This window comes from Piliocolobus tephrosceles, chromosome 13, assembly GCF_002776525.5.
Source record: "Piliocolobus tephrosceles isolate RC106 chromosome 13, ASM277652v3, whole genome shotgun sequence".
Lineage (NCBI taxonomy): Eukaryota > Metazoa > Chordata > Mammalia > Primates > Cercopithecidae > Piliocolobus > Piliocolobus tephrosceles.
This window is the reverse complement of record NC_045446.1, coordinates 18314270-18327569: the sequence shown is the minus strand read 5'-3', so window position 1 is coordinate 18327569 and position 13300 is coordinate 18314270. Positions and strand designations below refer to the sequence as shown.

The 13300-nt window shown below is 63.4% G+C and overlaps 3 protein-coding genes across 15 annotated transcripts in view; 2 read left to right on the top strand and 1 right to left on the bottom strand.

The window, feature by feature from the left end:
* The window catches only part of DGKZ (diacylglycerol kinase zeta), a 53471-nt gene extending 51736 nt beyond the window's left edge, over positions 1–1735 (top strand). For 10 of the 11 annotated variants that reach the window (XM_023215736.1, XM_023215735.1, XM_023215734.2 and 7 more), the window contains 4 exons: positions 168–288; positions 381–414; positions 648–747; positions 1009–1735. In XM_023215736.1, coding sequence (XP_023071504.1) covers positions 168–288; positions 381–414; positions 648–747; positions 1009–1125 — 372 coding nt within the window. In that variant the 3' untranslated portion in view covers positions 1126–1735. Of the gene's footprint in view, positions 1–70; positions 289–380; positions 415–647; positions 748–1008 lie in introns of all 11 variants that reach the window. The other variant, XR_002732297.1, reaches the window with a different exon arrangement.
* Positions 1736–1882: 147 nt separating this feature from the next.
* Positions 1883–4936, top strand: MDK (midkine). 2 transcript variants are annotated; one of them, XM_026454083.2, is made up of 5 exons: positions 1883–2198; positions 3188–3264; positions 3425–3592; positions 3713–3874; positions 4601–4936. In XM_026454083.2, exons 1-5 carry the CDS (start codon positions 1966–1968, stop codon positions 4624–4626), a joined length of 666 nt encoding a protein of 221 aa, XP_026309868.1. In that variant the 5' UTR covers positions 1883–1965; the 3' UTR covers positions 4627–4936. The 2 variants fall into 2 exon arrangements, with proteins under 2 accessions (XP_026309868.1, XP_026309867.1); XM_026454082.2 differs by having other exon boundaries at positions 1883–2363.
* On the bottom strand, positions 4919–12952 carry CHRM4 (cholinergic receptor muscarinic 4). 2 transcript variants are annotated; one of them, XM_023215870.2, is made up of 2 exons: positions 12713–12952; positions 4919–7736 (listed from the first exon to the last, which is right to left on the bottom strand). In XM_023215870.2, the coding sequence occupies exon 2, from the start codon at positions 7706–7708 to the stop codon at positions 6269–6271; it is 1440 nt and encodes a 479-aa protein (XP_023071638.1). In that variant the 5' UTR covers positions 7709–7736; positions 12713–12952; the 3' UTR covers positions 4919–6268. The 2 variants fall into 2 exon arrangements, with proteins under 2 accessions (XP_023071638.1, XP_031789746.1); XM_031933886.1 differs by having other exon boundaries at positions 12801–12850.
* Positions 12953–13300: the final 348 nt, after the last annotated feature.

The window sequence follows — 13300 nt, the reverse complement described above, 5'->3', positions numbered from 1 at the left end:
CCCCTCTGGTGCTCCAGAGAGACCCACAGAGGCAACTCGGGAGTAAGATGTATGAGCGCACTCATTTCAGGCCTGTGCTGGTGTACCCGGCTGTGGGCCAGCGTGTGAGCTGGGGGAAGGAGGGGTGGCCCCAGGAGGCCCTGCCCTGCCATGCCTCCTGCCCTCAGCTCCAGGAGCTGCACCGAGCTGGGGGCGACCTCATGCACCGAGATGAGCAGAGCCGCACGCTCCTGCACCATGCAGTCAGCACTGGCAGCAAGGACGTGGTCCGCTACCTGCTGGACCATGGTGAGCCGGGCGATGGAGCCCAGGGCCTGGGGCCAAGGTGGGAGGGAAGAGGGGCTGTCAGGCCTCTCTGACCACCCTCTCCCCTTCTCCAGCCCCCCCAGAGATCCTTGATGCCGTGGAGGAAAAGTGAGTATCTGGGCAGTGCAGGACCCTGGTCACCCCAGAAACCACCCTTTTCCCCACCCCTCCCATTTTGTCAGGTCAGAGCCCATAAACTTCCTGGCCACATCTGTCATCCCCTGGGCCACCCCTATTGCCCCAGAGTCCTGAACTTCGTGCCCTTTCTTGATGGCCCTTGGGAGACAGATGGGTGGATCAGGGGCCAGGATGGGGTACACAGCCAGCCCCTGCTTCCCCAGCGGGGAGACCTGTTTGCACCAGGCAGCGGCCCTGGGCCAGCGCACCATCTGCCACTACATCGTGGAGGCCGGGGCCTCGCTCATGAAGACAGACCAGCAGGTGAGCAGACGGCGGGCAGGGAGCCCATGCGGGCACCAACCAAACCTTTCCCAAGGTCCTAGAGGGGAGCTGGGGCTAGGGGCTGTCCCTGGGAAGACACGGAGCAGACCCTGAGAAACCTGAGCCAGCAGGGGAGGAGCTGGTGGGCAGAGAGGCTTCCCTCCCGACCATGCCACAGGGAGGTAGAGCCCCTGCCTCTCAGCCTGCTAGCGGGTAGGCCTGCCTCTGGCCCCTGCTGATCGCAGCTTCCCCCTCCTCCAGGGAGACACTCCCCGGCAGCGGGCTGAGAAGGCTCAGGACACCGAGCTGGCCGCCTACCTGGAGAACCGGCAGCACTACCAGATGATCCAGCGGGAGGACCAGGAGACGGCTGTGTAGCGGGCTGCCCGCAGCAGGAGGGACAATGCGGCCAGGGGACGAGCGCCCTCCTTGCCCACCTCACTGCCACATTCCAGTGGGACGGCCACGGGGGGACCCAGGCCCCAGGGAAAGAGCCCCGTGCCGCGCCCTAAGGAGCCGCCCAAACCTAGGGCTGGATTCAGGAGCTGGGGGCCTCACCTGTCCCCCAGAGGCCCCCGACGGACCCGGAGGCTCACAGGGGAACAGGACACGGCTGGGTTGGACATGCCTTTGGTGGGGGCGGGGGTTCTGGGTCAGGGCACTCCCTGGCCGCAGCAGATGCCCTCCGAGGAGTGGAGGGGCTGGAGAGAGAGGGAGGCCTTCGGAAAGAGCCTTCCTGGGCCCCCTGGTCTTCGGCCGGGCCCCCAGCCCCCGCTCTTGTCCCACCCCACCTCCCCCGGGCTTCCTCCCGGAAACTCAGCGCCTGCTGCACTTGCCCGCCCTGCCCTGCTTGGCACCCGCTCCGGCGACCCTCCCCGCTCCCCCGTCATTTCATCGCGGACTGTGCGGCCTGGGGGTGGGGGGCGGGACTCTTACGGTGACATGTTTACAGCTGGGTGTGACTCAGTAAAGTGGATTTTTTTTCTTTTCTGCTTTTCTTCTTTTGCGGAGGAGGTCTAACAAAAAGCGGGGGCTGCGGGGTTGTCCTCAGGGTGGGGGACTGGATGCTTTCCACAGCACCTTCCCGGGTCCCCGGCTCCCGTTTGGGGGTGGGTCTCAGGGCCTGCCCGGTTCCTGACCTCTGCCCGGCGGCCGCGCTCGTCGGGGCCAGGGGCGGGGTCGATCCCTCCGGCTTCCCGCTTCCCGCGGGGAACAACAATGAAAGTGAAAGGGGTGGGGCGGGGGCGAGCCCGGGCTCTGTGGCCCATTTGCCCTGTGGCCTTGAGCAAGCCCCTCCCCCAGGCCTCGGGGGCTCTCCCGGTTTGGGGGAACCCGGCGAGGCAATGCCGCAGGCCCAGGGTCAGAGGGGGTGGGCAGTTGGAGCCGCCGCTGTGGCCAGGTCTGGAACTTCTCAGACGGCTCCTGTCAGCGCCAAGTTTCACCAAATCCAGGTCTGCGGGCTCCTCCCCCAGGACCCCCCACTCGCCGTCCCTCATGCCTGTGCTCCCGGAAAGGCACTGGGTGACCGCACCCGTGACTTTCTCTGGGGGTCCGAGTCCCAGACTCCCCTCAGCACAGCAGAGCGCCTCCCTGCCCACCCGCGGAAACGGCCCCAGGTGGCGCCCCCTCCCCAGTAGCCAGCAGGGCGCCAGGGCTGAGCCGGCCGTGGAGGGGAGCGGGCCCGGCTCGTTATACAGGCGCGGGGGCTCCGCGGCAGGCAAGGGAAGCCGGGGCCTGAGAGCGGCCCGGGCCCTGGCGTACGGCAGGGGATGACCCGGGATGGGGGCAGCGGGCGGCGGCTCAGGGAGTGGCCCGGGGGCCGGTGTGCTCGGGCGGGACGGGGCCCGGGGCCGGGAGACCACCGCTCGGAAGATGGGGCCGGGAGAGGCGAGGGCGCGGGGCCGGGCGCACCGACGCCAGAGTAGAAGCTCAGGGGGCGCGGGCGGGAGCGGGGGCGGGGACGCCGGGGTCGGGGGCGGTGCGGGTTTGAGGGGAGGGGGCGGGGCGGGTCCTTCCCTGGGGGGTGGGGAGAGGGGGCGGGGGCCCATGTGACCGGCTCAGACCGGTTCTGGAGACAAAAGGGGCCGCGGCGGCCGGAGCGGGACGGGCCCGGCGCGGGAGGGAGCGAAGCAGCGCGGGCAGCGAGCGAGTGAGCGCGCGGCGGCCCCCGGTCCTCCCGGCCGTGGCCGACCTGGGGGCTGGAGGCGGGGGTGGGGGTCTGAGCTGCGTCCTGGGCTCGAGGCGTCCCCCGGGGAGTCGCCTCTCGGCGGTGCGTCCGGGCAAGCGGCGAGGGGCCGCCCCAAGTCTTCCCACCGCCGCCACCCTAGCAGCCCGACTTGGGGCCTAGAAAGTGGGGCACGCGGGGGTGGGAGGGCCCTGCACGCGGCCCCCGGTGGGGAAGGGGACGGGCCAGGGACTCAGACTCGCGCTCTCCCCCCAGGATGCAGCACCGAGGCTTCCTCCTCCTCACTCTCCTCGCCCTGCTGGCGCTCACCTCCGCAGTGGCCAAAAAGAAAGGTGATGGGGGATGATCGAAGGAGGGCTGGGGACGGGCAGGCGAGGCCCCGCCACCTCTGGGCTGGGCCGCCTGGGTTCCCAGCCTGGAACCCCAGGAAGGCGGCCCCTGATGGAGTCTCCCCGTGCCCCCGTCCTGAATTCTGTTCCCCACGCGTTGTAGACAAGGTGAAGAAGGGCGCCCCGGGGAGCGAGTGTGCGGAGTGGGCCTGGGGGCCCTGCACCCCCAGTAGCAAGGATTGCGGCGTGGGTTTCCGCGAGGGCACCTGCGGGGCCCAGACCCAGCGCATCCGGTGCAGGGTGCCCTGCAACTGGAAGAAGGAGTTTGGAGGTGAGGCGGGGCGCAGGCGGAGGGCAGGAGAGGGGGGCACAGGCTCGCCGAAGCCTGGGCAGACCCTTGGAGGGAGGGCCGCGGGGCGCGCAGCGCTGACTCGGGCCGCTCTCCCACCAGCCGACTGCAAGTACAAGTTTGAGAACTGGGGTGCGTGTGATGGGGGCACAGGCACCAAAGTCCGCCAAGGCACCCTGAAGAAGGCGCGCTACAATGCCCAGTGCCAGGAGACCATCCGCGTCACCAAGCCCTGCACCCCCAAGACCAAAGCCAAGGCCAAAGGTCAGCGAGAGGAGAAGGGGGTGGGGCTGTCCCAAGGGGTCTGCTCCCCCCCCCGCCCCCCGCCGCCTGCGAGGGGACCATTCCAGGTTAAACCTTAAGTTTTGAGTCCTGGCCAATAGCTTCCTGACATTGCCTCACTTGGCTTCCCTGCCTGGAAAAGTCTAGAGATGAGCACTACAAGAGGGGTGGCAGGTGATGCTGGGGACATAAATCCTCCCTGGCCCAAATAGGGACCAACTCAAGCTACTCCATTGGAGCATCTGGCTTAGGAGCCAGGGAAAGTGTCCTGGAACGGCTTGCCTTTGTCAGCTCTCCAGCCACGGGCAGCATTTGGTCAGCTCTGCCCTTTCTAGTGTTGGGAGGAGGTCACAGCCCACCCTAGGCCTCTCAGCTCACTCCTGACTCAGCCCAGCGAGGCCAACAGGGCAGGGGTGAATCTGCCCCCTTCTCAGGTGAGGAGGCTGACGCTGTCCAGGGCTGCTGTGACCAGGACCGGAACTGGAAACTTGAAGGTTTTCTGATCCCAAGTGGAAATAGGAAGCTGGGGGTGTCCGATGTCCACATCACAATGGCGGCCCCATCCCTTGCTTCCGGGTCAGCTGATTGGAAACCACTAGGGGGCAGAATCTTCTCCTCTTTCCCTGATGCCTGGGTGTTTGTGGAGCCGGCGGTCTGCAATGGGTCGGCCTGTTGATATGGTATTAATATTTCTTTCTTGTTTTACAGCCAAGAAAGGGAAGGGAAAGGACTAGAGGCCAAGCCTGGATGCCAAGGAGCCCCTGGTGTTACATGGGGCCTGGCCCACGCCCTCCCTCTTCCAGGCCCGAGATACGACCCACCAGTGCCTTCTGTCTGCTCGTTAGCTTTAATCAATCATTCCCTGCCTTGTCCCTCTCACTCCCCAGCCCCACCCCTAAGTGCCCAAAGTGGGGAGGGACAAGGGATTCTGGGAAGCTTTAGCCTCCCCCAAAGCAATGTGAGTCTCAGAGCCCGCTTTTGTTCTTCCCCACAATTCCATTACTAAGAAACACATCAAATAAACTTTTTTTCCCCCCAATAAAAGCTTTTCTTTTTTAATATATAAAAGCCCCTTCCCAAGGAGTTTGCTGTGGAAATGTGTTTGGGAGTGGGAAGGTGGGGAGAAAGACCAGGCTGTAGGGACTGGTGGGTTTCAGCGGTTGGGGGCTTGGTGGTGGGTGCTCTCCAGAGCTCATGGAAAAAGCAGAACAATTACGAAAATTTCTTCCAGGGCCCCCGAAAGGGTGCCTGCCATCAAGTCGCCTAAGCCTCTCGGTCCTCGTCTCCCCCAGGGACCAGGGCTGGGGCAGGGAACCTGGCTGACTCACTGGAACCGCCGCACTCATCTCAGCCTTGCCCAGTCAAAGGTCTTTTGATCCAACCCACAGCCCATCAGGAAGGTTCTACCCACTGGGGGAGAGCAGATGCGGGGGTTGCGTGCCTACCTCACTGCCCACCTCCCACTTCCCACTGTCACGGAAACCCGAGTGAGCCACCAGGTTGACCCCTTTCCTCTTGCCTGTGTGACCCAGGCCTCCACCCTGCAGAAGCCAGAGGGTGAGAGGTTTGAAGAGGGCAGATGGGAATGCCGCCCACCACAGCCTCACCCTGACTCGATGTGTGACCTGGGACACATCGATGTGTGACACTCGGTGTGTGATCTGGGAAGGCCCGGGCCGCAGGGAGCTGTCTTCTGAATAAGTGGACCACTCTCAGCTCAGCCTGGGATCAGAGGAGGCCAGACCTCAGTTCCTGAGAGAGAACCCCTGACTTCCCAGCTGCCCCGTTGTAATGTGACAAGGGCAGTGCTGCTGGGGTTGGGGGGACCTGGCCTCCACCATACCCACCCAGAACCTGGCTAAGTAGCTGCAGCCAGAGATTTCTGCCCCTGGAGTAGGATTTGGGGAGAGGGGGCTGAGCCTACATGCAGGGTGCAGGGGGGCAGAAAGCACCGATTACAGCAGAATGGGGGACTCCAACCCTTCTACTCCCTTTCCAAGCCTCCTTTTCCAAGCACTGGTCCCTCTGTTCCTCCTGAGGGGCCCTGGGCTTCGGCCCCCGTCCAGCTGTCCATTCTCTCAGCACTGCTGATGGCCACAGTGGGGTAGGTGCCCACCCAGGCCAGTGCCCCGCAGCTCGCTGAAGCAGGGCCACAGAGGTGGGCCAGGCAGCCCCAATTCAGACATCCCTGGGGTGAGCCTCCTCAGCCTGAGCAGAGAGCTGGTCTCTGAATGCAGCCAGAGCCTCTTCTGAGCTTCCTCCTCAGCAAACGTGAACACGGAATGGTGCCTGCAACTCTTCCCCACAGCAGGTGAGCCGTGTGGTCCCTCAGCAGACGCACGCAACACCAGCACCTCCTAGGGCACTCCTGCCTGCCTACCTGGCAGTGCCAATGTTCCGATACTGGCACAACAGCAGGTGCCGGAAGGTCTTTTTAAAGGTGGCGTTGCACAGAGCATAGCAGGCAGGGTTGATGGTGCTGTTGACGTAGCAGAGCCAGTAACCAATGGACCACACCGTGTCAGGGATGCAGCTCTGGCAGAAGGTGTTCACCAGGACCATGACGTTGTAGGGCGTCCAGGTGAGGATGAAGGCTAGCAGAATGGCAAAGATCGTTCGTGTCACTTTGCGCTCCCGGGCTGCCATCTGCCGCTTCTTGCGCACCTGATTGCGAGCGATGCTGGCGAACTTGCGGGCCACGTTGGCCGCAGGGCGCATGCCAGCAGGCGTGGCAGGCACAATCTCAATGGCTGTCACACACTCGTTACCTGTCTGCTTCGTCACGATCTGGATCTTGGACCATTTGGAAGCTGGGTTGAGGGCCCGTGGCTGCAGGGGAGGGGCGGGCATGGCGGGTGTGGTGGCCTCTGTGGTGGACAGCTCTGTGGCTGGGCGTTCCTTGGTGTTCTGGGTGGCACTGCCTGAGCTGGACTCATTGGAAGTGTCCTTGTCAGTCATGGGGCGTGGTGGTGGTGGCAGCGCCGGCGGGGGGGCCTCCTCCAGCTTGCCGTTGCGCAGCTCCTCCCGGGCCGCCTCCCCGGGTGGCGGCTTCTTGACGCTCTGCTTCATTAGTGGGCTCTTGAGGAAGGCCAGCGTCTTGGCTTTCTTCTCCTTTGGGCCTTCGGGCCGGTGCTTGTGGACTCGGCTGCGACTGGCCAGGGAGATGTGGATGTACAGCACCGTCATGATGACCACAGGCAGGTAGAAGGCAGCGATGGCTGTGCCGAAGGTCACTGCCGGGTTGGACAGGAACTGGATGAAGCACTGGTTGTCGGGCACTGTCCTCTTGCCCACCACAAACTGCCAGAACAAGATGGCAGGCGCCCAGAGCACGAAGGACAGGACCCAGGCAGCGGCAATCATGAGGCCTGCCATCTTGGTGGTACGCCGGGCAGGGTAGGTGAGGGGCTTGGTGACGCAGAAGTAGCGGTCAAAGCTGATGATGAGAAGGTTCATGACGGAGGCATTGCTCACCACGTAGTCCAGGGCCAGCCACAGGTCGCAGACCACGGCACCCAGGGGCCAGTAGCCCTTGATGATGTACACGGTGTAGAGGTTCATGGAGAAGGCGCCTATGATGAGATCAGCACACGCCAGGCTGAAGAGGAAGTAGTTGTTGACTGTCTGCAGCTGCCTGTTGACCTTGATGGACAGCATCACCAGGATGTTGCCCACGACAGTCACCAGGCTCAGGGAGCCTGTCACTGTGGCAATGAAGACCATTTCCACCGTCTCGTAGCGATTGTGGGTTGATGACGTGACCAGGCGCACGGACTGATTGCCCGAGCTGCTATTGACAGGTGTGAAGTTGGCCATGTTGGTTTCAGGGGTGGGTAGACCGTGTCTGGGGAGGAAGGGGAGAGAAAAGCATGAACTGCAGATGGGGATGGGGGGAGTCATCTGGAGGCACACAGGCATCAAGGTGACAGAGGGACACTCTCTGGCAGAATGTCTTGAGAGAACTCTGTCCCGCCATCCCGCATTTGCCCATTCATTCAACATTCATTGAGCACCTACTATGTGCCAAGCCTTGCTCAGGGTGCTGTGGCTACAGAATTGAATAAGACACACATGGCCCCCTGCCTCCTGGGGGGAGACATGGAAACATGTGAGCCACAAAAGAAAAAAAGGCAGGGCGACGGGAGAGTGAGTCAGAAGGCAGGACAGGCATGACTCCTTGCTGGGTGATCAGGGAAGGCCTCACCCACCAGGTCATCTGGGTGATGGGGAGCCGGCCACAGGAGGAGCTGCGGGGAGTGGCCCTGCCAGGGGCAGTGGCCACAGCAAAGGCCCGGAAGCAGCGCAAGGCCTGGACAGAGGCTGGTGTCGGGGGAGCTCAGGGAAGCAAGAGGAGGAGGAGAGTGGTCCCAGAGGCCCACCAGCATGTGGGCTCTGGAGAGAGGTGTTCTGTTCATCCACTTACCCACTCAGTCATTTCTTAACACCTGGTCTCCAACCCCTGTAGAAGGCACTGGGACAAAGGCAATAATAGGGGTATCTATGAGCACCTAACACTGATGGTCTACTAAGTGCCAAGCACTTCCGACACTTGAAAAAAAAAGTGTCTATTTATTTATTTATCTATTTATTTGTAGAGACAGGGTCTTGGTATGTTGTCCAGACTGGTCTAGAATCCTTGAGCTCAAGTCATCCTCCCACCTCCTGAGTAGCTGGGACTCCAGGGGCCACCATGCCTGGTAACACTTTTTATAGCGTTAACTCATTTCATCCTCACAACAAACCTATGAGGTAGATACCATTTTTTTCTTTACTACTTACAGATGGGGAAACTGAGGCACGGAGCTGTTAAAAGCCTGACGAAGGCTTCACAGTTTCTTGCATTATATCGCTGGTGGGGATGAGTGCGGGCTGAGATGGTGAGAGGAAGGCAGTTCCATAACTAAGAGCTCTGGCTGAGGGAGGCCAAAGAGCTCCAGGAGCCAGAAGGCTTTGCAGGGGACCAGAGATGGCGCCTGGAGCTGAGCACCCCAGAGAGGAGGAGAGTCCCTGCAGAAGGGGCCTCGGGAGGTACCTGCCACTGTCTCATCCCCTTCAAGGAGCCCTCAGCTCCATCCACAGGGCATGCAGCTGGGAGGGAGGCAGTGCAGGGGTCACTAGGGGTTATCAGAGACCCCTGAGGCCCAACTGGGGACCCATGAGGTAAAAGGATTGTCCCAGAGGGAAGAGAAGGGCTGCCAGGGCCGCCCCTTCCCTCCGCAGTCCACTCCCCACACCGGCGGCGCCCTAGCTGGAGTCCCCACCGCAGGCCCTTCCCTGAGCCTGCCCTCCCTCCCACCAGTCTCCTCTTAGCTCTCCTCCCCCTCTTCCTCCTTCCCTCCATGTGAGGGAGGCCCACGCCAGCTCCGAGTGCCAGGGCAGCCGCTCAGCCCAGCCTCCTTCACACCCGCCAACACACACACCGCTCCACAGACGCACGCGGGCCCATCACAGCCACGCCAGCCCAGCAGGCATGGTCGGATACGCAGTGCTGTGCGTCTGTGTGTGAGAGGAAGAGAGGGCGCGGCAGCCGGCTGTGGAGGAAGGAGGACTAGCCCGCAGCCTGGGCTCCAACTCTGTGGCTGTAGACAAGCCACTGCGCCTTCCTGAACCTCTTTCTCATTTGCAGAATAGAGAGGATCCTGTCCTGGGAGATCACCCCCCCCCCCACCAGCTATAGTGATTAGCACCTAAACTTGATCTCTATACATAAACACAAAAATGCACTGCAGGCTGGGGCCAAGGGCCAGGGTAACCGCCCCAAGTCTGACCCCAGCCCTTCTATTCCACCATCGCAGATACAGACCCAGCTTCCTAGCCTGATAGTTCAAGTTCTCCTGTTCTAAATTCTTGGTTAGTAGGAGGAGAGGCTGAGAGCAGGTATTGTCACCCCCAAGGTCACACAAGGAGTCAAGGGCAAAGACCAGATACTGCCCTCTCTCTCTCGGGGTCCCTGACAACCCCATTTGGCTCTGAGAGCCTCTGAAATAGAAGCTCAGGTGTCACTCTCTGCCCTGTCCCCTCCAGCACCGGGAGGCTGCCCTGCCGCAATCACTCACGTGCAGGAGGGAACAGGGCAGGCAGGAGCAATCACTCAGCCAGCCCCAAGGAAGCTCACTTTAGCCTCCCAGGGCAGGATACAGGCCAGCAGGATGATAACAAACGGGGCTAGAAGTGCAGAATGTGAAAACATAATAGCTCTTGTTTATTGAGTGTTAACTGTGCGTCAGGAACCCCTCTGAGCTTTTAATATAGATTATCTGGTTTAATCCTTACAACAGCCTGAAAAAGCAGGTATTATTAGTATCCTCATCTTACAGATGTAAATATCCTCTTATAGACGAGGATAATGTTAATCAACTGGCCCAAAGTCACCACATTAGGAAGGGGAGTGGGCAGGAGAAGAACCCGGAAACCTCCTTCTTAAGTCCAAGGTGCTACTGCTAAGAGTTGACCTCCTGCCTCCGCTCCCCTCTACCCGAAAACCACACAACTGAGGGACTGTCCAGGTGAGGCTTGGGTAGGGTCCCCTCACATTCCTGCTGGCTTCTCGACTTAGCTTTCCCAGAAGACAAGCGATGGTCTTGTCTTCTCCCAGATCCTGGTGGCCGGGCTGAGCCGGGACCACTGGATGGCCTGTGGTTAAGTCCTGCTCTTGGCCCGCGTGAGGGAGCTGCCAGGTGCTGACAGGGCGAGGCTCAGGGTCTCCCCGACTCCGCCCCGCCCCAGCTGTCGTCTTTTTGGACACCTCGGGGTCACCCGCAGACATTCCGACAGCAGCCCTCTCTGGCGCCTTTCCCTGGAATCCAGATGCGCCTGGATCTGGGGAGCGAGCCGCCGCCGCCGGGGCTGTGCGCACCGCTAGATGGCAATGTCGGTCCCTGGTGCCCGCTCCGGACCTAGACCGTGCGGCCGCCGTTGGCCACCGCCCCCAACTCCAATACGACTGCGAACCCAGAGGAGCCCTCAAGCAGAGCCTCCCGGGGAAGGGACGTGGGTTCCCCTCGCCAGGCCCCGTGGGACACCGCCCCAGAGCTGCCCTCGGCTCCGCGCGGGGTTCTCGGGTGGGAAAGTTGAGGGAGCCCGGATTCCACCCGGCACCCTGCGAGGAACGTGTGGGCGGGAGCGCGAGTGCGAGTTCTGTTTGTGTGTGCCTACGGGGGAGCGCGAGTAGACGCTAGTAGCTGTCTGCATGTGCGTGTGTGTGCGCACGGCCACGCCTGGATACCAGTGCGCCCGTGAGAGCGCGTGAGCATGCCGCGCCGTGTGGACACGTGCATGTGCATGCGTGTGCGTGCCTAGGGTGCTGTGGCCGGGAGGATGCACACGGTTTGGGTGCCTCTACACCTGTGGACTTGCATGCACAAGCAAATGCAGGGCAGAGAATGGGTGACCGGTTACATTCCAAACGCCCCTGCCAGGAGACTCAGCCAGACCTTAGCTGTCCGACTGAGCGCAGAGAGGGTCAGGCCAGGAGCCCGCGTCGGGATTGCACCTGGCCTGTGGGTGAAGGGTCGTGCGGATGAGGAGGCCAGACTACTAGGGGCTGCGTGCGATGGGCCACCTAACTTTGGGACGCCGTCTTAGCCCGGTGCCCAGAGGTGTCCAAGTCCTTAAAGATGTGGCAGAGTCACAGCCTCTGACTGACATCTGTCGAGGGGCCTCTGCTAGAGTCGCCCAACCCAGCCTTTAGGGACACCAGGCAGGCTCAGCTCTGCGTGCCCCTAAGACGAGTTATTGCCAAAAGCAGCCCAGTCTCGCGGCGAGAGGGCACCGGCAGTGCACCCACAAGGCGGAGGCCCGGACGAAGCTCGGGTCAGGCGAGTGCAAGACTCTTGTCTTCGCTCCTCACCCTGCACCCTACCCCAGAGGCACTTTCTAGCCCCCGTGACCAAAGTGGGCACCCAGTTTCTCACGCTAGGGTCGGGCGGGCCTCGAGAGCCGGGTTTTCCTGGACCCTCTGGAGGCTCCTCCATGTCTCCGCCGTGGTCGAAGGAGCCCTGGCTCTCGGGTGCCCCGCCCTCCCTCCAACCCCCTAGCACGCAGTTCCTGCAGCCTCTGGGCGTGGGCACTGTGCTTTTCCGAGTCCTCGACACCCCTCTTCCCCGGGTGAGACCGGAGGGGGTGCTCCGGGCGCCCGTGGGGTGGTTTGGGGTGTAGGTCTTCGGTTCTTGGGCATTCACTCCATGGCTCTGGGAAGGCTGTGGTCCCTGGATCTGTCCCTGGGGCGGGAGAGGAGACTCCAGAGTTCAAGGGAGGGAGAGGCGAAGATTTGGCACCGACATTGTGCCCAACACTTCCGTTGCGGGGTCAGAGGAGGGGACCTGGAGCTGGAGGACCCCGGCTTGAAGGCTGGGCAGCAGCGGGGGGTAGTACTGGAGTGGGGGAGGGGTGTCTAGGAGGGCAGGGGTGTTTTCCGTCGGGGCTCAAGGTCGTAGGTGGAGGACTTCAGGGGCCGGAGTGGGCTGGCAGCGCGGGGGCAAAGGGGTGGAGGGAGAGGGAGGGCGGGGAGACGGCGGGAAAAGGGCTCTCTGGGGCTCCAGCGCCTGGCGCCCTGCAGAGCCGCCAGTGGGAGGGCTGGAGTACCGGGTCCCACCCCCGACGGCTGTCCCTGGCTCCGTGGGGGCTGTGGGCGGGCACTCCTCCGCCCCCGACATCCTGGATGCCCACCCCTTCCCACGGGCGCACCCGAGCGCACCTGGAGAAGCCTCTGAGAGCCCCTGGCCTTGCTTCCAGCTGGGTCTCCCAGCCCCGGCTCACTGCCGCTCCCGGCACCGCGCTCGCCCCGGGGGGTGTCTGGCGCCCTGTTCCAGTCGAACCCACCTCTGGGGAGCCTCAGAGCGTCCCGGGGACCTGCTTCCTGCTCTTCCCGGCGAGCCCCCCGCCCCCGCGCCGCCGCGGAGCCACTTACCCGCCGCCTCTGCCCAGCTCCCCTCACGCCAGACAGACGGCGGGACGGACGCGCGGCCCCGCGGGCCGGCGGGGCAGGCGGCCCGGCCGAGGGCCGGGGGCGGGGACGGGGTGTCGAGGGGCGGCCCCTGCTCCGCCCGCAGCTCCCGGCGCTGTGGCTCCGACTCGCGCTCACGCTCGCACTTTTCCCCGAGCCGCGTGATGTCACGAGGAAGCAGCCAATCGTGGCGGGGCCGCGCCGCCCGCCCCGGGCCGGTCACCCGGCGGCGACGCGCGGGGGTCACCACCCGGGGCGTCGGAGACCCCCGGCGGTCCGCGCCCTCTCGGGGCCGGCCTGCAGCTCCCCGCCCGGGCACAGAGGGCGCCGCCCACGGCCAGCGGCGCAGGGGAGCAGGGGGCGCTGCCCTCCGGGGGGTGGGGGTGTCCGCGTTGTCATGGGGACGCGGCGCCCCCTCGCGGGCTGGGGAGGGAGCTGGCAGCCGGGTCCGGCCGCTCTCCCGC